General features: G+C 44.1%; 1 protein-coding gene across 11 annotated transcripts in view; it reads left to right on the top strand.

Moving 5' to 3' along the window:
- The window catches only part of RERE (arginine-glutamic acid dipeptide repeats), a 354,724-nt gene extending 340,082 nt beyond the window's left edge, over positions 1-14,642 (top strand). For 7 of the 11 annotated variants that reach the window (XM_040427211.1, XM_040427193.1, XM_040427199.1 and 4 more), the window contains 4 exons: positions 411-482; positions 9,088-9,249; positions 12,328-12,508; positions 12,708-14,642. In XM_040427211.1, the coding sequence (XP_040283145.1) occupies positions 411-482; positions 9,088-9,249; positions 12,328-12,508; positions 12,708-12,741 (449 nt within the window). In that variant the 3' untranslated portion in view covers positions 12,742-14,642. The remainder of the gene's footprint in view (positions 1-410; positions 483-9,087; positions 9,250-12,327; positions 12,509-12,707) is intronic. The other 4 variants (XM_040427222.1, XM_040427218.1, XM_040427238.1 and 1 more) reach the window with 3 other exon arrangements.
- Positions 14,643-23,270: the final 8,628 nt, after the last annotated feature.

The raw sequence follows: 23,270 nt of genomic DNA, 5'->3' as shown, positions 1-23,270 counted from the left end.
ACCTGCTGCCTGCATTTTCTATGTGACAGGTTCCCTTTAAGGTTTTTGTTGTTTCCCTAAAAGTAACATGACACGATTGACCCTTCAAATAGTTGGTTCCTATCGGCAATACATGAGGAGAGGGTCCCTAGAGTTGGGAGGCAGCACTCGGATGGCTATTTAGTTGTTGGGTTGGTTCTTCTCTAATACTAGTTTGCTCGCTTGGGTCGTTATAACGGTATGCTGGTTTTTAGCTACATCTGTTCAGCTAACTGTTCTTCTTTCCCCATTAAAACCATTGGACAGATGAAGCCTAAGGTGGTTCAGGTCACTTTCTGGCTGAATCAATCTAGTATTTCAGTGAGATCAAAATCCATGTGTGTTTCTTATATGTGATGGAGGCATCTTACGATGTTATGTGTTTTCAATAGACTGCTGCTGTAACTCTAAGTCTTGGCCGGGCGTGGCTGAAAACGGGACATGTGTTCCAGTCCACTTTCCTGGTAAATAAAAGCAACCATTTAAAAGGGGGGAGAAGAAGGACTTGGGAGACCGGGATTATCTTCCAAAATATGGAGCGAGCCCGACACCTAAAAAGAAACTAAACTGTCTAGAGGAAACCTTCTTAGGCAGCCTATTACAACTTACCTAGATGTGTGTTGGATTTGCTTTAGTAGCAGTGGTTCCGGTATCTCCAATCTTGGTGCTAAGGAAAATGGGTAAAATGTACCAAATTTAAGTCAAGGAAAGAGTTTTTGCTCATTTTGTCAGGTCGTAGTTATCGGCCATAACTATTGAATGATTTTAAAAGTTGTTTGCTTTGGACTACGCTCTACCTACATCTCAGATTGTGGGCCATTCCATTGATTGCTTTGGATTCTGCTGCTGGGAGCTCCCCAGCTATTATCATCTGTGAAGAAAACTGTGCAGCTGCTAACAATACCTGCTGCTTTGACAGCCTCGCTTTAGCTAATTAGAGAAGGGTACACAGGGTAGGACTCCCTCCATTACTTCATGTTCTAATAGAGAATGTGGAAAGTGGTTGTCTAAGGCCTCTTTCAGACGGGCGTTGCGGGAACACCCGCGATTTTTTCGCGCGAGTGCAAAACATTGTAATGCGTTTTGCACTCGCGTGAGAAAAATCGCGCAAGTTTGGTACCCAAACCCGAACTTCTTCACAGAAGTTCGGGCTTGGGATCGGTGTTCTGTAGATTGTATTATTTTCCCTTATAACATGGTTATAAGGGAAAATAATAGCATTCTGAATACAGAATACATAGTAAAGTAGCGCTGGAGGGGTTAAAAAAAAATTAAAAATAATTTAACTCACCTTAATCCACTTGCTGGCGCTGCCGGCATCTCGTCTGTCTCCTTTGCTGAACAGGACCTGTGGTGAGCATTCATTCCAGGACCTGTGGTGAGCATTCATTCCAGGACCTGTGGTGACGTCACTCCGGTCATCACATGACCCATCACCATGGTAAAAGATCATGTGATGACCGGCGTGACGTCACCACAGGTCCTGGAATGAATGCTCACCACAGGTCCTGTTCAGCAAAGAAGGAGACAGACGAGATGCCGGCAGCGCCAGCAAGTGGATTAAGGTGAGTTAAAAAAAAATTAATTTTTTTTTAACCCCTCCAGCGCTATTTTACTATGCATTCTGTATTCAGAATGCTATTATTTTCCCTTATAACCATGTTATAATGGAAAATAATAATGATCGGGTCTCCATCCCGATTGTCTCCTAGCAACCGTGCAAGAAAATCGCACCGCATCCGCACTTGCTTGCAGATGCTTGCGATTTTCACTCAACCCCATTCACTTCTATGGGGCCTGCGTTGCGTGAAAAACGCAGAATATAGAGCATGCTGCGATTTTCACGCAACGCACAAGTGATGCGTGAAAATCACCGCTCATGTGAACAGCCCCATAGAAATGAATGAATCGGTATTCAGTGCGGGTGCAATGCGTTCAACTCACGCATCGCATCCGCGCGGAATACTCGCCAGTGTGAAAGGGGCCTAAGGCTACTTTCACACTCGCGTTTAGTGCGGATCCGTCATGGATCTGCACAAACGCTTCCGTTCAGATAATACAACCGCATGCATCCGTTCAGAACGGATCCGTTTGTATTATCTGTAACGGCCAAAACACATCCATCTTGAACACCATTAAAAGTCAATGAGGGACGGATCCGTTTTCTATTGTGCCAGTGAAAACTGATCCGTCCACATTGCCTTTCCTTGTGTGTTAGGATGTATCCGTTTGCCTCCGCATCGTCAAGCGGACACCAAAACGCTGCAAGCAGCGTTTTGGGGTCTGCCTCTAGAGCGTAATGGAGGTAAACTGATGCATTCTGAGCGGATCCTTATCCATTCAGAATGCATTAGGGCAAAACTGATCCGTTTTGGACCGCTTGTGAGAGCCCTTAACGGAAAGCCACAACGCCAGTGTTTAAGTAGCCTAACCCAACCAACTCCATTAAGGGAATCTTCCAGGCTCCTGATATTGATGATGTATTCTCAAGATACTTCATTAATATCTGATCGTTGAGGGTCTGACACTCTGCACACCCACCAGTCAGCTGTTCCCTGCTTCCTCTGGTGCTAGAACCAGGTCCCAGAGGAACAGGAATCACAGCTCCATTGAAAGTGTGGTGGCCGTGCTGGGTTACTGCAGCCTAGCTCCCATTCACCTGAATGGTAGCTAATGTGCAGAAACCCATCACGGACGCTACACTTGGAACAATGCCCTGCTTCCTATTCCATTCACAGTGCTAGTTCCAGTCCTGGAGGCTGCAGGGAACTGTTGATCAATGGTATGTGGTGCGTCGGGCCCCTACTGATTGAATACTGAGGAAAGGTCAATTAAGTGGGAATTCCTGCAAAAAAAAGTGTGTTCCAATCAAATAACATACAGGTGAAACTGGAAAAATTAGAATATCGTGCAAAGTTCATTTATTTCAGTAATGCAACTTAAAAGGTGAAACAAATATATGAGATAGACTCATCACATGCAAAGCGAGATATTTCAAGCCTTTATTTTATAATTTGGATGATTATGGCTTACAGCTTATTAAACCCCAAAGCCACAATTTTGAGGTACCCTTTGCTCAGGGGGTATGGGTTAATTAGCTGACTAGAGTGTGATACTTTGAGCCTAGAATATTGAACATTTTCACAATATTCAAATTTTAAGCTGCATTACTGAAATAAAGGGACTTTTGCACAATACTCTAATTTTTCGAGTTTAACCTGTATGCTCACCGACCTGCAGTCGGTCCACTTGCTGTCTCAACTTGGCAAGATATGGTGTCTGGGGATTGGTGAAGAATTGAACCAGAAAAGGATATTGTTCTGCTCGTTTGTCAGCAGAATATAGACCGTAGTTTGCAGCTTCCTGTGTTCTGTGTCTGCTGAAGGACTACAGGCAATCTGATCAGTACATTTAGCCATTCCAGCAGAAGACCACTAATTACAAGGCCACATTTTAAAGTTTGCATTGTGGTTGCAACAACTGAACGAAATCCATATCACCATAGGGTTTAAAGGACATCTGTCAGAAGATTTGTCCCTATGACACTGGCTGACCTGTTACATGTGCACTTGGCAGCTGAAGGCATCTGTGTTGGTCTCATGTTCATATTTTTCTGAGAAAAATGATGTTTTAATATATGCAAATGAGATTCTAGGAGCAACAGGGGGTGGTGGTGTTACACCTAAAGACTCTGCTCTCTCTGCAACAGCTGCACCTTCTGCACTTTGGTTGACAGGGCTAGAAGTGATCACTACCAGGACCTGTCAATCAAAGTCCAGAGGGCCCAGCAGTTGCCGAGAGCAGAGCCTCTAGGTGTAACGGCAACACCCCCGTTGCTCCCAAAGGCTCATTTTCATATATTAAAACCTCAATCTTTGGAATGTGGGCACATATGAACATGGTACCAACACAGCTGCCAAGCGCACATGCAACAGGTCAGTCAGTTTCATAGGTACAAACCTGCTCGCAGATGCCCTTTTAAAGGGTTTCTCCTGGAATTAAGAAAATGAAAATACTTAAATATTACTTTATTATAAATATATTCCCAAATACCTTTCATTATTTATAATGGCTCGTTTTGTCTACGGAGAAATCATCAGGGGAAATAAAATGGCCACCTTCCTATCAGTACACACAAAACCTGTCCTAATCACACAGGATGACAAATTACTTTACCACACTGAGCTAAAGAGCTGCCTCATCCTCCTCTCTGCACTACTTGTCAGGAGAATACAGGAGACATGAAGTACAGAGAAGAGGTGGGATGTGTCTGAGGAGCCGCAGCACTTGTATGCAGTCTCCATTTCCACAGTCTGTCCTGTCCGTCCTCTGTACTTCATGACTCCTCATGAACTCCATTCCTACAGAGATACATCTGAAGATTTATTAGCTGTATTCAGGATTATAATCCCTAAGAAGCAGAGCAGAGAGGAGGATGAGGCAGCTCTTTATCTCAGTGTTGTGAAGTAACTTGTCCTCCTGTGTGAAAAGGACAGGTTTTGTGTGTACTAATAGGACGGCGGCCATTTTATTTCTCCTAATGATTGCTCCATAGACAAAATGAACCATTATAACCAATGAAAGGTATTTTGGATTATATTTATAATAAAGTAATATTTAAGTATTTTCATTTTCTTAATTCCCGAAGAAGCTTTTTAATGGAGATCTGGGTTTAACAGGTTCTTATGTTCTGAGAACATGGAGCCCTTTACCACATATATAAGACTTACTGTTTTCTTTTTGTCCTCCTTAAAGTGTAACTGTCATTTGTTTTTTAAATATGTATGGGAAGCAAATGATTATTTTTGCAGTATACTTTAGTAGGCGATTTTGTAATTTTTCATTACAAAACTGGCTCCCGTCTTCATAGCGCAGTACTTGAGGCTGAAGATGCTCCTGCTCACTGCTGCTACCCTCACTGCCTCGCTCCTATACATTGCTCTAACTGACCTTATACTGTAGCTTCTCTTTTGCCCTGTCTCCCTGACATCTGTACACTGTCAGTGGTCAGCGCTGGAGGGAGGGTTTGGGTGGAAAATACAGCAGCATGTTGGTATTCATTTTTGAAGCCTGCTTCTACGTGCAGAACTGTGCTGGTCTCTAAACTGTGTAAGTTCACACAGAAGATTTCAGTAGCAGTCCACACTTCTACTGTACTGCTCCTGAGCACTGGTCGCGGGTACTGTGGCTGCGGGAGAACCTGTGTTTACATGCTGCATATCTAAAGACTACTGTATGGTTTTCATCTGAATTGCAAGTCGCATCATGCAACTTGAGTTGTGCGACTGTCTGCCAGGTAATATACAGCAGAATCTATAGCTCAGAACTTAATCCTCACTGAGGTGGGCCACTACTTGTACATTACTTCTTTACTGCACATCAACCTGAGTTGGAGTTACCGGACCCTTGAGGATAGAATTGTCGGATCTGCCCTGGCTAATTAGGGTTAACGCTTCCTTAGTGCAAATCTTGCTTGCATCGCTTGAAATGAATGTAGGAGCTGTAAAATATTATGTAACGCAGATTGGGAGATAATGATACATGTAGCCCAGTGTACCATGGTCAATGAGATCTCCGTCATTAGTTTTATCTGCAATGTAAAAGCGAGTATGTTCCAGGATGTCATTGGGAATTTTGAAGAAAAAAAAAGAGGGACACAAGCGTTTTCTGCCTCAATTTGGAATTTCTTAATTTTAAAATTTGAAGGATGAAAGGGAAACCGGCTGCAATGCTTTGCAGTGGATACAGGCTGGTGATCTTGCTGAACGTATGAGTGGATATAATGTCTTTTGGCTGCCATTGTTTTGCATGTATCCATTGTCCGATGAGACCTTTGAATATGGATGGACGCAATGAAGTTTTTGTTTTTCAAATGACTCAACATATGACTCACAAGGATTTATATACATTACCCCTAAATTTTGATAAAACTACTTTGTTAATTGTGATGTGCGCATGACCAAAAATGTGAAAAATCTACCACATTTTAGGAAAGTCTTCATAGCATGTACTGCCAGGATTACCAGTAGTTAGAAAAAGGTTAAAAGTCCATTTGATTTTTATTGGCTGTGCCTGGTATTGCAGCTCAGTCCCATTCATGCAGGTGGGCTTCAGCTATAATACCAGGCACAGTCAATGATCATTCAATGTTCTTTAGATCATTATAGAAGTATGACCTTAAAGGGGTTCATACAGAAATGTTCCTTTATCTACCCAGAGTACCCAAAACATTGCATATGTTTGCCCCATATACCTGTTTTTAATGTTGGCACTTTCCTTCCCCTTTTGTCAGCATCACTGTTTACATGCAGAACTTCCTGTTTTTATCAATTTCCAGTAAAACCCAGCATGCTTTGCTCTGTAATGTTTCACAGGGCTTGCTCCGCCGAGCTACCATGTGGAGGGAGGTGTAGGCTGTGTGACTACTGCAAAGGGATCAATGTGACAGGTGGAGCAAGCCCTGAGGAACATTACAGAGTATAGCATGCTGGGTTTGGTTAGATAGCCCAGCAGAAGGCTGATGGAGACAGGAAGTTCTGCATGTAAACATCCTGCCAGGATGCAGGGTTCAGCTGAGAACAGAGGAAGGGAAGTGCTAATATGAAAAACAGGTGTACTGGGCAAAATATGCAGTGTTTGGGGTACTCTGAGCAGATGAAAAATTGAATTATGAAACTAGACTATCCCTTTAACGCTATTAGCGTTGACACTTCAGCTGTGGGAGGTGCTGTTAATATCCTTTAGTGCTACTGGAAGAAATCGGGGTGCTTCTATAGCGTGCGGTCTACCAGAATATTCATGCTATAGTCTGTGGGGTCGCCCACATGCTATAGTAGCACCAACTGTCTTCACTACCATGAACGGTGGTGACTGGTTTCATCATTCTCTGTTTTCTAGCGCGAGAGGAACCCAAAGAGCAATATTAGTATGACCAATGAGCAGGGCTGTGGTCTTTGGGAGGCTGAGGCCTATTTTTCAGTCTACAAGTTCTAGGAGAGCACAAAGAGCAGGCTGTGCTGCCGGGAACAGTAGTCGCAACAGTACATGGATCCAGCATCTCAGATCAAACAGCCCGGCAGTGGGTAAAGACTGGTTGCCCTGGTCTTTGGGTTCCTCTCAATAGTGCTACTGCACCGTGCGGTCGGACGTTAGACGTCGTGGCCTCTACTGATACTGCAGTAGACCGGATGCTATAGAAGCACTGTATTTCTTGTGGCTGTCTTGCAGGTCTGTCTGCAGACATGGACTCCATACTACAGGCTGTACCTCAGAAACTGTATGCGGTCAGTAATTAGAATTTCCATAGCAGCCCGGCAGGATATTCTTTTATTATAAAAAAAAAACTGTTCTTGAAGCCATCTGCATGTATGGTAGACCCTGTGCTCAGCTTGTTGGTCCCACATTACACTCTTCCTCTGGTGTAACAAATGTTTTTTATAGAAGAATTTCCACATTTCTAATGGTTCATTGATGTCCCCTTCATATTCAGTTGATAAACCTCATGTCTCTTCAGTGAATGACGTTTTTTTTTTTTTACAGTTTCTATAGACTATGGCAAAGTTGTTTGCCATCTTTATTTGTAATTAATGTAAAATTAGTACAAGTTTGGATGCTCTCAAAATGAGAAACAATATAAAATATTGCAATTTGATACCTTTTAATTATATATTGTTTCTCTTTTTGAGAGCATCGAGACTTCTTACTACTGGCTAACACGGTACCAAACCATTTTCTATTAGTACAAGTGGAACAGAGGAAAAGATTCACAGACTTAACTGAAATATTGTTTCCATAAAACTGGACAATTCTTCTAACACAATTTACTGACGTAGATTATTTTCTGGCTGCAGTGTTCAGTCTGTGACTGCGACCATTGCCTGTTTCCTATTAGGGTGCCTTCACACACTGCAAACTTTTATTTTTATTTTTTTGCTGAAAATTTTAGTGAATGCAAATCAGTTACGTTCATCTTAATGTTACTTGCAGAAATCGATTTGCTTCCCTCCAAAATTACCCCATTCAGAAATTTTCTGCCACAAACTCTGCCGTCTGTGAAGTCCTCCTTAGGTGGCAGGAGGATAGCGAGGTAGAGCACACCGGGGATTTCTCTGACTGTCCTGAGGGTAGGAATTAGTAACATTCCCACCAGTCTTTGTGGCTGGCTGTGCTCAGACTTTCTTTGCATGTGGTAGTCCGCATGGTATTTTCAAAATGGATTTTGGTTTGGGAATATCCTTTATTGATGTGACTTTTAGTCTTAATGTACTTTAAATGAGTTGTCTCAGCATAGCAATTTATCATCTGTCCACGGGATAGGTGATCACTGCTTAATTGCTGCTGTTGCCATTTTCAAAAAGGAGTCTCATGACCGGTCGGTTCCCCGTGATCAAATCCTGTGGATCGGTGTGAAGTTGGCATAGTGGGTCAACTTCTTTAAAGCTCCTGTGATATCTCTGCCCATAAAGGGTTATACTGGTGAATGCTAATAGATGCCACTGTACAGATCCCAATAGAGGTTATTTATTGGGGCTGTATACTGTGACTGGCATCCAGCTGAAAAGGACATCTGGACAAAGCAGGTTGAGCAGAGCCCTTTCTGACAGTTGCTCTCATTTCAAATGTCCTTCTCGGCTGGATGTCTTACGACTTGTACTTGCAGCATTCTTGCAGTAGATACAGCATTGGAGATGGAGGACTGGCGGGTTTGTGATTTGTATGATTGTGCTGAGGGTCTTGATAGTATGGATAAGCCCACCTCCATCCTTGCATTGTGAGGCTTGTGAATGTACAGTGCTGTAGTCAGGCAGGGGGTAAAACCACATATTTTCCTCAAGGTAAGTTTTGTTTCGGGCTGAATGGTTCCAGGTGCTGTATGCTGCATTGTTTGCATGTTCTTGGCTTCAAAATTGTGTTGCTAATTAATGGTTAGTGAGGGCAGATCCTTTCCTGAGCTCGCAAAACCCCAATCTCCCAGTCCCGAACTCTCTGAAGTATGACCTGCTTTGTTCCTGTGATAGTATAGATAAATGTCCTCCATACCAGAAATAATCAGTTTTGGTTTCATTCCAGGTTCAGGTCCTGTACATCCACTGGTTGACCCACTGGCAGGTGGACCTCATTTGGCACGCTTCCCATACCCTCCTGGTACCATACCCAATCCTTTATTGGGACAACCACCTCACGAACATGAAATGCTCAGACACCCTGTGTTTGGTCAGTATTTTCTACAAGGTAACCCTAACGTTAATTTACTTTCATTTTGTAATTATTATAGTTTGTTTTACAGCTACACATGTCAGACACAGGGGACCCAGCTGCAGATTTTCTCACACCACCATAAAGATCATAGTAGACTCAACGCCCCATGTAAGGGCTCATTCACACGACCGTATGAACGGGTGCGGACCCATTCATTTCAATCCGCTAAAAAGATAGAACATGTCCTATTCTTGTCCACAATCCAGGCCAAGAATAGGTATTTCTATCCTAGTGCCGGCCATGTGCAGTATGCAAATTTCAGAACGCATATGGTGTGGTATCCATGTTTGCGGATCCGCAAAATACTACGGTCGTGTGAATGTAGCCGAATAGTCGGACTCCTACACTTGTTGGGCTGGATTCACATTACAGTTATGATGTAAGTTCAGCATCTTCACCAGGAAGCTCCCAATGTATATGCTTCGTCCATATGCCCACATTAGCCAAACAGAGGTCAAGAGTGTCCTTTTGCCCTGTGTTTGGCCAGTATATGTTAGGCATGGAATAGTGCAGTAGACTACGACAATTCACATGGTATCCAATAAAATTAAGGCTACTTTCACACTGGCGTTTTGAATTCCGTTTGTGAGATCCGTTTCAGGGATCTCACAAACTGTTCAAAACGGATCAGTTCAGCCCCCATACACACTTGCTGTAGCCAGCAGCTCCCTGCCAGCCAATCAGATTGGATTACTAATAGGCATGCAGTGTGGAGGACCGCCTCCCTCTGTCTTCTGTTTACAATTAGCCGGAGACAGATAAGCCATTGCAACAGTGTTTTAAGGGACAGGGGACATTAATGAAAGCTGTTATTATAAGGTAATTACAGATCTTTTGACAATGATTGACAGACTAAGGCCTCTTTCACACGGGCGTTGCGGGAAAATGTGCGGGTGCGTTGCGGGAACACCTGTGATTTTTCCGCGCGAGTGCAAAACATTGTAATGCGTTTTGCACTCGCGTGAGAAAAATCACGCATGTTTGGTACCCAAACCCGAACTTCTTCACAGAAGTTCGGGCTTGGGTTAGGTGTTGTGTAGATGTTATTATTTTCCCTTATAACATGGTTATAAGGGAAAATAATAGCATTCTGAATACAGAATGCATAGTAGGGGATCAATTGAGGGTTAAAAAAATAAATAAAAATTAACTCACCTTCTCCTCTTGTTCGCGTAGCTCCCGTCTCTTCTTTACTTCTCAAAAGATGAACTATTGGCTAGGACCTGTGGTGACGTCACATCACATGCTCCATCACCGTGGTGATGTACCATGTGATTGGAGCATGTGATCTGATGTCACCAAAGGTCCTTTAGTCGATAGTTCATCTTTTGAGAAGTAAAGAAGAGACGGGAGCTACGCGAACAAGAGGAGAAGGTGAGTTAATTTTTTTTTTTTTTTTTTAACCCTCAATTGATCACCTACTATGCATTCTGTATTCAGAATGCTATTATTTTCCCTTATAACCATGTTATAAGGGAAAATAATACAGTTTATAGACTGTCTCCTAGCAACCATGCGTGAAAATCGCACCGCATCCGCACTTGCTTGCGGATGCTTGCGATTTTCACGCAACCCCATTCACTTCTATGGGGCCTGCGTTGCGTGAAAAACGCAGAATATAGAGCATGCTGCGATTTTCACGCAACGCATAAGTGATGCGTGAAAATCACCGCTCATCTGAACAGCCCCATAGAGATGAATGGGTCGGTATTCAGTGCGGGTGCAATGCGTTCAACTCACGCATCGCATCCGCGCGGAATACTCGCCCGTGTGAAAGGGGCCTAACTCAGGTATACATGGCTAGCTCTAATAAACTGACAAAATTTAAAAAATATACAACCGTTACACTTTAAATGCATTAAATGTATTCTTTATTTTTAGGCTAGTTTTACACTAGCGTTGTGAGTTCTGGCAGGCTGTTCCAGCAGAGCAAATATGCCGGATCGCCGCCCCACCCTATTATAGTCAATGGGGCTGGAGGGCATTGCATTAACATCTGCCAACGCCGGATCCAGAGAGCTGCGGCAAGCTGTTCTCTGCTGGAACAGCCTGCCAGAACTCATAATGCTAGTGTGCAAGAAGCGTGACGTGAACATAGATGTTGTTTGTAAACCTTCAGTTTTTTATCACGCATGTGAAAAACGCATCAAAACTCATTGCACCCGCGCTGAAAAAAAACTGAACGTAATCGCAGACAAAACGGACTGAACTTGCTTGCAAAATGGTGCGCGTTTCACTGAACGCACCCGGACCTAATCCGTCACGCTCGTGTGAAAGAGGCCTTAAGTTGACCAGCACCGTATTATTGTGCTTTCTAGACGACTAATGGTAACAGTATATATGAACTAGGGTTGTTGCGATACCAAGATTTTGATTCTATTTCGATACCATAAAAAAGTATTGCGATACCATTCGATACCACGTGAAAAAAATAAAACTCCCTGGCTGTAGCGCTGTCCAATCAACGCGTAGAGCGTCACAGCCTGGGAGAAGGAACGCCTATTGAGAAAAAGGGCTGTCTCCTCCCCATTGCTCCGATGCTATTAATTAGCATACAGAGCGGGAGAATATACCGGGGGCCACAGCGGGTGAACGGAGCTCCCCCCAGGAATAATAGTAAGTTCAGTGAGATCCCTGGGCGCCTCTCTACATATCCTGATAGTTTACAATATTTGGACCCATGAAAGGTCCTCCTATCATTGGTGGCGCAGTGCTCCCGCCCCTCCCCCCGTCTCTCTTCTTATTGGCAGCAGCGGTGGCATAGGGGGAGGGAGAGAGTGACTCCTTCTCCGCTGTGCTGCTGCGGGAACATGAGCGCGCTGACAGCAGCGTGCTCATGTTCTCTGAGTCTAGGCTGTGCAGTATCAATAAATGTCAAATCCCGGTATCGTATTGATACCGGGACAAAATATATCGATATTTTGATACCCGCAACAACCCTAAGATGAACATTTAGATCACTCATGTTGCTCTACATGTTAAACCAACCCTTCTTAGTGTTTTTAATGTACATGTCTTCTGTCTAGTCTAAGTATGTAATGTTTCTTACAGGTGCCCATTACCCTCGGGATCTGCCAGCGGGTATTCCACCTCAAATGTCTGCTGCTCACCAGCTCCAAGCTATGCATGCTCAGTCTGCTGAGCTGCAGAGGTTGGCAATGGAACAACAGTGGTTACATGGTCATCCCCACATGCACGGTGGGCATTTACCCAGCCAGGAAGATTATTACAGGTAAGCCTTTAATCCGCTGCCACAATTTGCTCATTCTTTGTGTTTTCATTAACTTTTTTTTGATCCCATTACATTTCCAGCTTGTGTTTTATCATAGTCATGACATGTAGGGTATACGTTCTCTGCCATGTGCATTATGTCATGGCAGTGGACCCTGTACTGTTCGACCTTGTAAAATACATTTCATTTTTATTTTCAGTCGTCTGAAGAAAGAAGGGGACAAGCAGTTGTAACAAAAAGAGATGACTCTGGACCTCTCCCTCCCTCCCAGCTCCCTAAGGAGAGTCAGGCTCCGCACGACGGGTCCCCAGAGGCTGCGAGTTTCCTCCTGTATTTAAGACTTGTCATATACTGTCCTTTCATCTGTAAAGAAGACTCCTCAAAGCCAGACTGGCTGCCCCTTGCATGACGCATACCTTCCCCAGCCTTGGGAGGGAGTGGGTTTGGAGGGAGAGGCAGGGACTCTATCGGACATTTGGCAGCAGTACCACCACCTCATGCTCCCGAGGTGCTACCCCCATCCATACACTCACTGTGTGCAAATGAAGCCAGAGACTCGTATACAAGTACAATAATAAGTGACATATTCCGCCAGCACTCATCCGGTTCTCCTGTGCTCTCTGACTATTTCATTCTTTATTTTACTACATCATCAGCAGGAGAACTCTCATCATTGTACAGAGGTTCCCCAGTCTGCCTATACCCTGTAAATACATTACAAGCAAGGACTGGGGAGGAAGTGTCAGACCATCCTTTCTGTTCCTGTCCCTGCATTGCAGTTACTACCTGTGAATTTCCTTTAACCTCTTCACTGCCTCTTGGATCTGTGACATTAAGCCTATGGCAGCAAAGTGGTTAAGAACCTGAAATGAAACTAACAAGTACTCCAAGCCTTACCAAGGACACATTGGTAAAGCAGAACTCGCAACCCATCCTTCATTTCTTTGGCTTCCTGCTTCAACATCTTTGTCTCAGCCTGAGCCGTCAGCGTCCTGAATAGTCTGTTCTAAAGGAATAATCTCGTTTTTCTCTGCGTCCAACTCAACCACTCCAGCGATGTGTGGGGGGGGGAGGGGTTCCTTTTATTTGTAATATTTTCTTCTTTCCTAAGTTTGCGTCATGTCTCACTTGTAGATAAGGGGCTACAGCGTTTTAAGTTGTAGAGGCTAAAGCGCACACAGGCTTGTGCGTATCTTCACTTTATAGCATTAAAGTTTCTGCAGGGTTAGAACTTTTATTATTTAATTTATAAGGAAAGCCTCCTATATTTTAGTGTTTCGGGTCCTGCTATACTTAATGCCAAGGGTTTTATTTGTACAGATTCTATTTAACCTGGGCTCTTGTTTTTTTAATTTCATGTCATTCTGTTTTATTTGGTTGTGTGTCTGTTTTATCTACTTGTCACTGTCTGCTCCCCTTGCGGCAGGCCTAGAGAAAGCATGTGCAGATGAGGTACATGAAGGCACACTTAGTAACTGCTTCTCCACCATGTCCCTGCTATGACCAATGTATGCCGTATGTGCAGTTGACGTCTCTCCCAGCAATTCCTTTACCCAACCAAGGGCACCACCCGCTGCTGTACTGACTGTTATAGTTGTTGGCGACCAGCATCTCAGGGCTGCGCAAGATCACAAGGCATAAAGGTTACCGTCAAGCACCCCTTCATCTCCATTCTATACTATCTACACACATTCATCATGGAGGCTGACAGCTACATGTGGATCATCAATTTGTTCCATCCCAGACGGTCCTGATACTAATAAACTGTGCACAAATTCACTAATATTTCCACCCTGTTATACTACGCCACCTAAAGTTCCTGTGGAAAGTTTGATGGTAGTGTAGTATCTGGACATACATCGCCACTTCCATTCTTGCAATAGTATTTCACATTACAAGTTGTTTTATCAGATTTGAATGTTGGTTGTTATCTGCTGTTCCACAGGTGTTGGGGTGCTTAACTACTTTGCCCTTGCTGGCTGTTTTGTGTACAGCCTGTTTGGCGTTGAGGAGCCCTGCAGTAAGTGGATGTGCACTAGGCCTCCCCACCACTGAAGGGCTACAACTTTTACTGCCATAAGGCCTGGTGACACACATGGTCTCACCATGCTGGCAGAAAGGAAAAAAAAAAAAAGTTAAGAAGTTGACTGTTGTCTTTCATTTATTTTTGTTACTTTTTACCACTCCACTTTGTTTCCTTCTTTCCTATTTTTGTAATTTCGGACGTACCTCGTTCAGTGTGTAAGAAACTGTAAAGCTACTTGTTTCATGGCGCCATTTAGCAGAATGTACATCAAGACTGCTCCATTTCTATATATATCTTGAAGATTTTAATGTATATAGGAGTAGTTTGCCATGGGGGTAGAAACCCAGAAATTCGTGACTTCTGTGTTTTCTCCATTTTGAGTATTTTGTAATTTTTTTGGAAATATTTGTGGACATAAACAATAAAGCAAGCTACACCACAGGAAGCGTGTTGTCTAGTTTCTTCTCTGTGATCACCCTACCCCAAGGTGCCTACATATATATGTAGAAGATTATCGGTATTGTGCAGATTTGTACCACAGAACTAAGCTCAGGGTAACTGACTGATAATCTTAATTCAGACTTCACAGGGAGGTATGGGCTCTAATGATAACAGTTTAAGGGTCCATTCACATGTCCACATTATGGGTCCGCAAAATTGCGGAACGGCTGTGGACCCATTAATTTTCATTGGGGGCCGCAAAAAATGTGGACAGCACACTGTGTGCTGTCCACATCCGTACTTCCGTTCCGCAGCCCCCGCAAAAATTAGAACATGTCCTATTCTTGTCCGCAGCCACGGGCAAAAAAAAGCATTTCTATTATAGTGCCAGCCATGTGCGGTCCACAAAATGCGGAACGCACATGGCCGGTGTCCGTGTTTTGCGGACTGCAAAACACTTGCGGACATGTGAATGGACCCCAATAGTTATAACAGTAAAAATGGCCACCCATAGCGACCAATCACAGTGCAGATTTCAAGAAAAGCTTAATAGAAAGAAATTTGAACTCCAATAGGTTGCTATGGATAACATGGGCGATTTTTAAGCAGGCACAGGGTGGATTTTTCCTTACGAAAAATCCATTGCAGAAAACATACCTGTAAGTTGATCGTCTGACCTTTGCTGCTGATATGTATTTAACAACCACTGTGGGTCTGCACTCAGATCAGCCTCATTTAGTGCGTCTAATCCATGCATGGCCAATTGCCACGCTTTCCAAGTGGAACTGTAGCAAATTGCATCACGCCTTTTTCATGAGGGGCTCATTTACAACAGTATTTGGTGCAACCATAGTGAGTCATTACCACATAACTGTCCATGCCCTGCGCTGATATCTATGATCAGTGTGCGGAACTGCCATCAGAGGCTAGCATTACCTGCTTAACATCAGAAAGATGTGGCTGTCTATTGACAATCATGTTTACTATCTGGACACACCTGTGTCTTGATGGTTGCATGCACCCCAGAATGATCGCAGGCTGTGCACCCCTGTTCTAAATGTTTCCATCCACTGACAGCATGCGCTTTATTTACGTAACAGAGATTCCTCTAGGGGCTTTGTCATGCAGTTTTGGTCGTGGAGTTTGAAAACGCGCTGATTTTCAGCAGTTTTGTGCGTTTTTTCAGCTTTCTATTCATTTCAATAGAAGAATCAGCATAGATTCCATTCCAAGAAAGAGCATGCAGCTCCTTTTTTCTATTTTTCATTAATTTAATTTAATAGTAGGATATTTGAATCTTTTTTTTTTTTTTTTTTTTTTTTATGAAAAACTCGTGAAAAACATCACCAAAACAAAGTGTCGCATGAACAGGCCCTAACTTTGGGCCTGAAAAAAAAGCCTAAAAGTAAAGGCCTGACTCTTTAATAGGAAGGTAGGTTACCCCTCTGTAATGTCACTTCCTCTTTTCAGCTGTATGGGAAAACAACATTGGTAATATTAAACACCATTAGTAACCTTGCATAAGTGGGGGTTTTCTAAGCTTCAATAAAAACAATGTAGAGCTCTGAGAAATTCCAGGAAGCGAGGGAGAAAATGCCAGATAATGCAATGTAAAAAAAAAATACTTGGCACTACAAAAAATGCTTTTGTTCTGAAAATCTGTGACAACAGTCTAAAGGAAGGTTATTACTAGAGAGAAATTGATAATTATTAAATTAGAACCTGGAAATATTCAGGAATGCTGGTACACAGTGCACATCTGTCACAAGGTTGCATGTACACTGCTCAAAAAAATAAAGGGAACACTTAAACCACACAATGTAACTCCAAGTCAATCCCACTTCTGTGAAATCAAACTGTCCACTTAGGAAGCAACACTGAGTGACAATCAATTTCACATGCTGTTGTGCAAATGGGATAGACAACAGGTGGAAATTATAGGCAATTAGCAAGACACCCCCAATAAAGGAGTGGTTCTGCAGGTGGTGACCACAGGCCACTTCTCAGTTCCTATGCTTCCTGGCTGATGTTTTGGTCACTTTTGAATGCTGGCGGTGCTTTCACTCTAGTGGTAGCATGAGACGGAGTCTACAACCCACACAAGTGGCTCAGGTAGTGCAGCTTATCCAGGATGGCACATCAATGCGAGCTGTGGCAAGAAGGTTTGCTGTGTCTGTCAGCGTAGTGTCCAGAGCATGGAGGTGCTACCAGGAGACAGGCCAGTACATCAGGAGACGTGGAGGAGGCCGTAGGAGGGCAACAACCCAGCAGCAGGACCGCTACCTCCGCCTTTGTGCAAGGAGGAACAGGAGGAGCACTGCAAAATGACCTCCAGCAGGCCACAAATGTGCATGTGTCTGCTCAAACGGTCAGAAACAGACTCCATGAGGGTGATATGAGGGCCCGACGTCCACAGGTGGGGGTTTGGCTTATAGCCCAACACCGTGCAGGACGTTTGGCATTTGCCAGAGAACACCAAGATTGGCAAATTCGCCACTGGCGCCCTGTGCTCTTCACAGATGAAAGCAGGTTCACAATGAGCACATGCGACAGACGTGACAGTCTGGAGACGCCGTGGAGAACGTTCTGCTGCCTGCAACATCCTCCAGCATGACCGGTTTGGCATTGGGTCAGTAATGGTGTGGGGTGGCATTTCTTTGGAGGGCCGCACAGCCCTCCATGTGCTCGCCAGAGGTAGCCTGACTGCCATTTAGGTACTGAGATGAGATCCTCAGACCCCTTGAGAGACCATATGCTGGTGCGGTTGGCCCTGGGTTCCTCCTAATGCAAGACAATGCTAGACCTCATGTGGCTGGAGTGTGTCAGCAGTTCCTGCAAGACGAAGGCATTGATGCTATGGACTGGCCCGCCCGTTCCCCAGACCTGAATCCAATTGAGCACATTTGGGACATCATGTCTCGCTCTATCCACCAACGTCACGTTGCACCACAGACTGTCCAGGAGTTGGCAGATGCTTTAGTCCAGGTCTGGGAGGAGATCCCTCAGGAGACCGTCCGCCACCTCATCAGGAGCATGCACAGGCGTTGTAGGGAGGTCATACAGGCACGTGGAGGCCACACACACTACTGAGCCTCATTTTGACTTGTTTTAAGGACATTACATCAAAGTTGGATCAGCCTGTAGTGTGTTTTTCCACTTTAATTTTGAGGGGGGCTCCAAATCTAGACCTCCATGGGTTGAAAAATTTTGATTTCCATTTTTTTATTTTTGTGTGATTTTGTTGTCAGCACATTCAACTATGTAAAGAACAAAGTATTTCAGAAGAATATTTAATTAATTCAGATCTAGGATGTGTTATTTTTGTGTTCTCTTTATTTTTTGAGCAGTGTATATGTGTTGTAAAAAGTGGTGCAGGGCACGGATGTCAAATTTTCAGTGCATCTTTTTACAGTCATGGCTGTAAGTGTTGGCACCCCTGAAATTTTTCCAGAAAAGGAAGCATTTCTCCCAGAAGATTTGTGTCACGGTGGGGAATGGGGAAAACCCCCCACCGTACAATGTAAGCAGGGCCGTCTTTAATATTGATTGGACCCTGGGCAAAAATTTACTTGGGCCCCCTGGATCCCACCTTCCCACACCTTAGCAGGCAATCACGCCCTCCATCACAACACACACACAAAAAATCCACACATCTGGTAGAGTACAGTGAATGACTGTAAATACTTCCAGTTCTGAAGACTCCAGCGGCTCAGGATCAGTGCTCTGGGCAGCTGGGCTCAGGCTGGAAGTGGGCACCGCTCTGCAGGAAGGAGACCAGGGCTCGGCTCACCCTAGTGTTACAGTGCACCCCACAGTATGCAGTATAGCACCCTATAGTATACAGCACCCCACACTATACAGTACCCCACAGTATATAGTAGAGCAGTATAGCAGCCCACAGTATACAGCACCCCACACTATACAGTACAGCAGTATAGCACTCCACACTATACAGGCCCCCCACACAGTATACAGCCCCCCCCCCCCCCCACACAGTATACAGCCCCCCCACACACAGTATACAGGCCCCCACACAGTATACAGCCCACCACACAGTAGTTTACAGTATATTAACATAACAGCCCCTGTCACCTTTTTCTGATGTAATCTTCACACAAAAAAGCTCCACAGTTAACTTCTTCAACACTCCTTGTAGGACCTGTGATGACCTCATAGCCATGTGACCAGTAATTGCTAGGTTACTCGTCACATGGTGATGATGTCATCTAAGGTCCTAGATCACAACTTTAACACAGTACGATGCCTGGACTCAGTGCCGGCAGGCATAGCATGGCAGCACCCCCTGTGTAGCTGACAGCTTGACACCTGGGGAAGTGGCTAGCAGGGCTCAAGAGGCAGCTGCCTTGGGCCCCCCAGCTGCCCCTTTTGCCCCTTGGTAAAGACGGCCCTGAATGTAAGAAGGATAACAGTAGCAACTAGGCCAGGAAGCAAGGAAAAGGGAAGCAGGTCACCTCTTATTGCGTCCCTAATCCTCTCCCTAACTCCTAACCGTAGGAGTGGACCCTGATGGTGGGATGGCTTATACCCTGGAAACCTAATATCCTGAGTCGCCCAGGAAATCCCTCACATAGGAGCAGGGGAGAGACGACCTGTTCATCCACAACATGGAGGAACAGGAGTCTCAAAAGGCCTTGAAGCAGGGAAAAGGAGAGACCATTCACAGCAAGAGGATCGGCAGATAAGAACAACAAGATAACTAACTTCGAAGACTCCACAACTGGAACCCGTGCATCAGTACAGGAGCCCGAACACACAGCATGTCACAGTACAAACAACCCACACAGGAATCCATATTACCAACTCTGCCAGAGCCCCCCATGCTCACACAGTCCATGGCAGCCCCAAGCAGTGCTGCAAACAGGCTTCGACATACAGGGCAAACATACATATAGGGACAAACACCAATAACAGCCCAGACATGTAACAACCATGAAGACGTACAACACACCCTGAACATAAAGCCACAATTAACAAATAACAAGTGAGGTAGGGAACCAGGAGCAAACATAAGGAAAGACAATTTATGTCCAATAAGGTGTCTCTCAAGGACTGGGCAGAATCACCCAGGTAAGGAGCAGAGCTCCATCACCTAACAGGGCTGTAGAACCACTGCCCCCAGCCTGCAAGCCACAGGTATATAACAAGCTTGCGGCCACACCCAGGACACACCATAATCCCCACTAGCTAGAAGATTAACCCCTAGTACACCAAACAGCAGGCAGGCACACCTTATTGCACGTGCAAACCAAAAACTACACGTTGCCACCAGCAACGATTCTGCACGGCAACCGCGTCACGGTGAAACAACAATATGACCGTGACAATTTGTTATTCATATGTATTTTGTTAAAGAGGACCTTTCACTTGTAAAAACTATGTGAACTAAGTATGCTGCCATGTAGAGCGGCGCCCGGGGATCTCACTGCACTTACTATTATCCCCGGGCGCCGCTCCGTTCTCCCGTTATGCCCTCCGGTACCTTTGCTCCTTAAGTTATAGTAGGCTGGTCTTCCCTTGTCCTGTGGGCGTCTCCTTCTCCTAGGCTGCAGCGCTGGCCAATCGCAGCGCACAGCCTCACAGCCTGGGAGGTTTTTTTCTCCCAGGCTGTGAGCTGTGCGCTGCGATTTGCCAGCGCTACAGCCTAGGAGAAGGAGACGCCCACAGGACAAGGGAAGACCCGCCTACTATAACTTAAGGAGCAAAGGTACCGGAGGGCATAACGGGAGAACAGAGCGGCGCCCGGGGATAATAGTAAGTGCAGTGAGATCCCCGGGCGCCGCTCTACATGGCAGCATACTTAGTTCACATAGTTTTTACAAGTAAAAGGTCCTCTTTAAACACATGTTTATTTCCTTTGTGTGTATTGGAACACAAAAGAACGTGAGGATATATGTGATAATTTCACGCAAAACGTAAAAAAAAAATGGGATGGACCAATTTTACTGGCATTCTCAATTTAATATTTGGTTGCACACCCTTTGGAAGAAATAACTGAAAACAATCACTTCCTATAACCATCAGCAAGCTTCTTACACCTCTCAACTGTAAATTTGGACCACTCATCTTTTGCAGACAGCTCCAGGTCTCTCATATTTAATGGATGTCTTCTCTCAACAGCAATTTCAACCTGTTTAGGACATAGGGCGTACCGATAGTGAGAAAATTAAAGTTTTCTCCCCCAAAAATTAAAAGTTTCAAGTAAAAATAAACAAAAACGTATCTACCGGCTCTATAAACATATCACATGACCTAACCCCTCAGATGAACACCGTAAAAAATTAAAACTGTGCTAAATAAACCATTTTTTGGTCACCTTAACAGTCACCTCATCCCGCAAAAAATGAGCCCCTACCTGAGACAATCGCCAAAAAAAATTAAAAAACTATGGCTCAGAATGTGGAGACACTAAAATATAATTTTTTTTTGTTTTAAAAAAGCTGTTATTGTGTAAAACTTACATGAATAAAAAAAAATGTATACATATTAGGTATCGCCGCGTCCGTATCGACCAGCTCTATAAAAATATCACATGACCTAACCCCTTAGGTGAACACCGTAAATTAATAAAAACTGTGCTAAAGAAACCATTTTTTGTCACCTTACATCACAAAAAGTGTAATAGCAAGCGATCAAAAAGTCATATGCACCCCAAAATAGTGCCAATCAAACCATCATCTCATCCCGCAAAAAATGAGACCCTACCTAAGATAATCGCCCAAAAACTTTAAAAAACTATCGCTCTAAGGGCTCTTTCACACGGGCGTTGCGGGAAAATGTGCGTTGCGGGAACACCTGCGATTTTTCCGCGCGAGTGCAAAACATTGTAATGTGTTTTCCACTCGCGTGAGAAAAATCGCGCATGTTTGGTACCCAAACCTGAACTTCTTCACAGAAGATTGTAGATTGTATTATTTTCCCTTATAACATGGTTATAAGGGAAAATAATAGCATTCTGAATACAGAATGCATAGTAAAACAGCGCTGGAGGGGTTAAAAATTAACTCACCTTAGTCCACTTGATCGCGGCCCGGCATCTCCTTCTGTCTCCTTTGTTGAATAGGACCTGTGGTGAGCATTAATTACAGGAACAGGACCTTTGATGACGTCACTCCGGTCATCACATGGTACGTCACATGATCTTTTACCATGGTGATTCACCATGGTAAAAGATCATGTGACGTACCATGTGATGACCAGAGTGACGTCACCACAGGTCCTTTACCCAGGTCCTGAAGAAAGGAGACAGAAGGAGATGCCGGCAGCGCGAACAAGTGGATTAAGGTGAGTTAAATTATTTTTTATTTTTTTTAACCCCTCCAACGCTATTTTACTATGCATTCTGTATTCAGAATGCTATTATTTTCCCTTATAACCATGTTTAAGGGGAAATAATAATGATCGGGTCTCCATCCCGATCGTCTCCTAGCAACCGTGCGTGAAAATCGCACCGCATCCGCACTTGCTTGCGGATGCTTGCGATTTTCACGCAACCCCATTCACTTCTATGGGGCCTGCCTTGCGTGAAAAACGCAGAATATAGAGCATGCTGCGATTTTCACGCAACGCACAACTGATGCGGAAAAATCACCGTTCATGTGAACAGCCCCATAGAAATGAATGGGTCGGTATTCAGTGCGGGTGCAATGCATTCACCTCACGCATCGCATCCGTGCGGAATACTCGCCCGTGTGAAAGGGGCCTAAGAATATGGAGACACAAACATTATTTTTTTTGTTTCAAAAATGAAATCATTGTGTAAAACTTACATAAATAAAAAAAAAACGTATACATATTGGGTATCGCCGCGTCCGTGACAACCTGGTCTATAAAAATACCACATGATCTAACCTGTCAGATGAATGTTGTAAATAACAAAAAATAAAAACGATGCCAAAACAGCTATTTCTTGTTACCTTGCCTCACAAAAAGTGTAATATAGAGCAACCAAAAATCATATGTACTCTGAAATAGTACCAACAAAACTGCCACCCTATCCCGTATTTTCTAAAATGGGGTCACTTTTTTGGAGTTTCTACTCTAGGGGTGCTTCAAATAGGACATGGTGTCAAAAAACCAGTCCAGCAAAATCTGCCTTCCAAAAACCGTATGGCATTCCTTTCCTTCTGCGCCCTGCCGTGTGCCCGTACAGCGGTTTACGACCACATATGGGGTGTTTCTGTAAACTAGAGAATCGGAGCCATAAATATTGAGTTTTGTTTGGCTGTTAACCCTTGCTTTGTAACTGGAAAAAAATTCTTAAAATGGAAAATATGC

Source organism: Bufo bufo, chromosome 1 (genome assembly GCF_905171765.1).
Source record: "Bufo bufo chromosome 1, aBufBuf1.1, whole genome shotgun sequence".
NCBI classification, from domain to species: Eukaryota; Metazoa; Chordata; class Amphibia; order Anura; family Bufonidae; genus Bufo; species Bufo bufo.
This window is presented reverse-complemented; position numbering and strand designations above follow the sequence as displayed.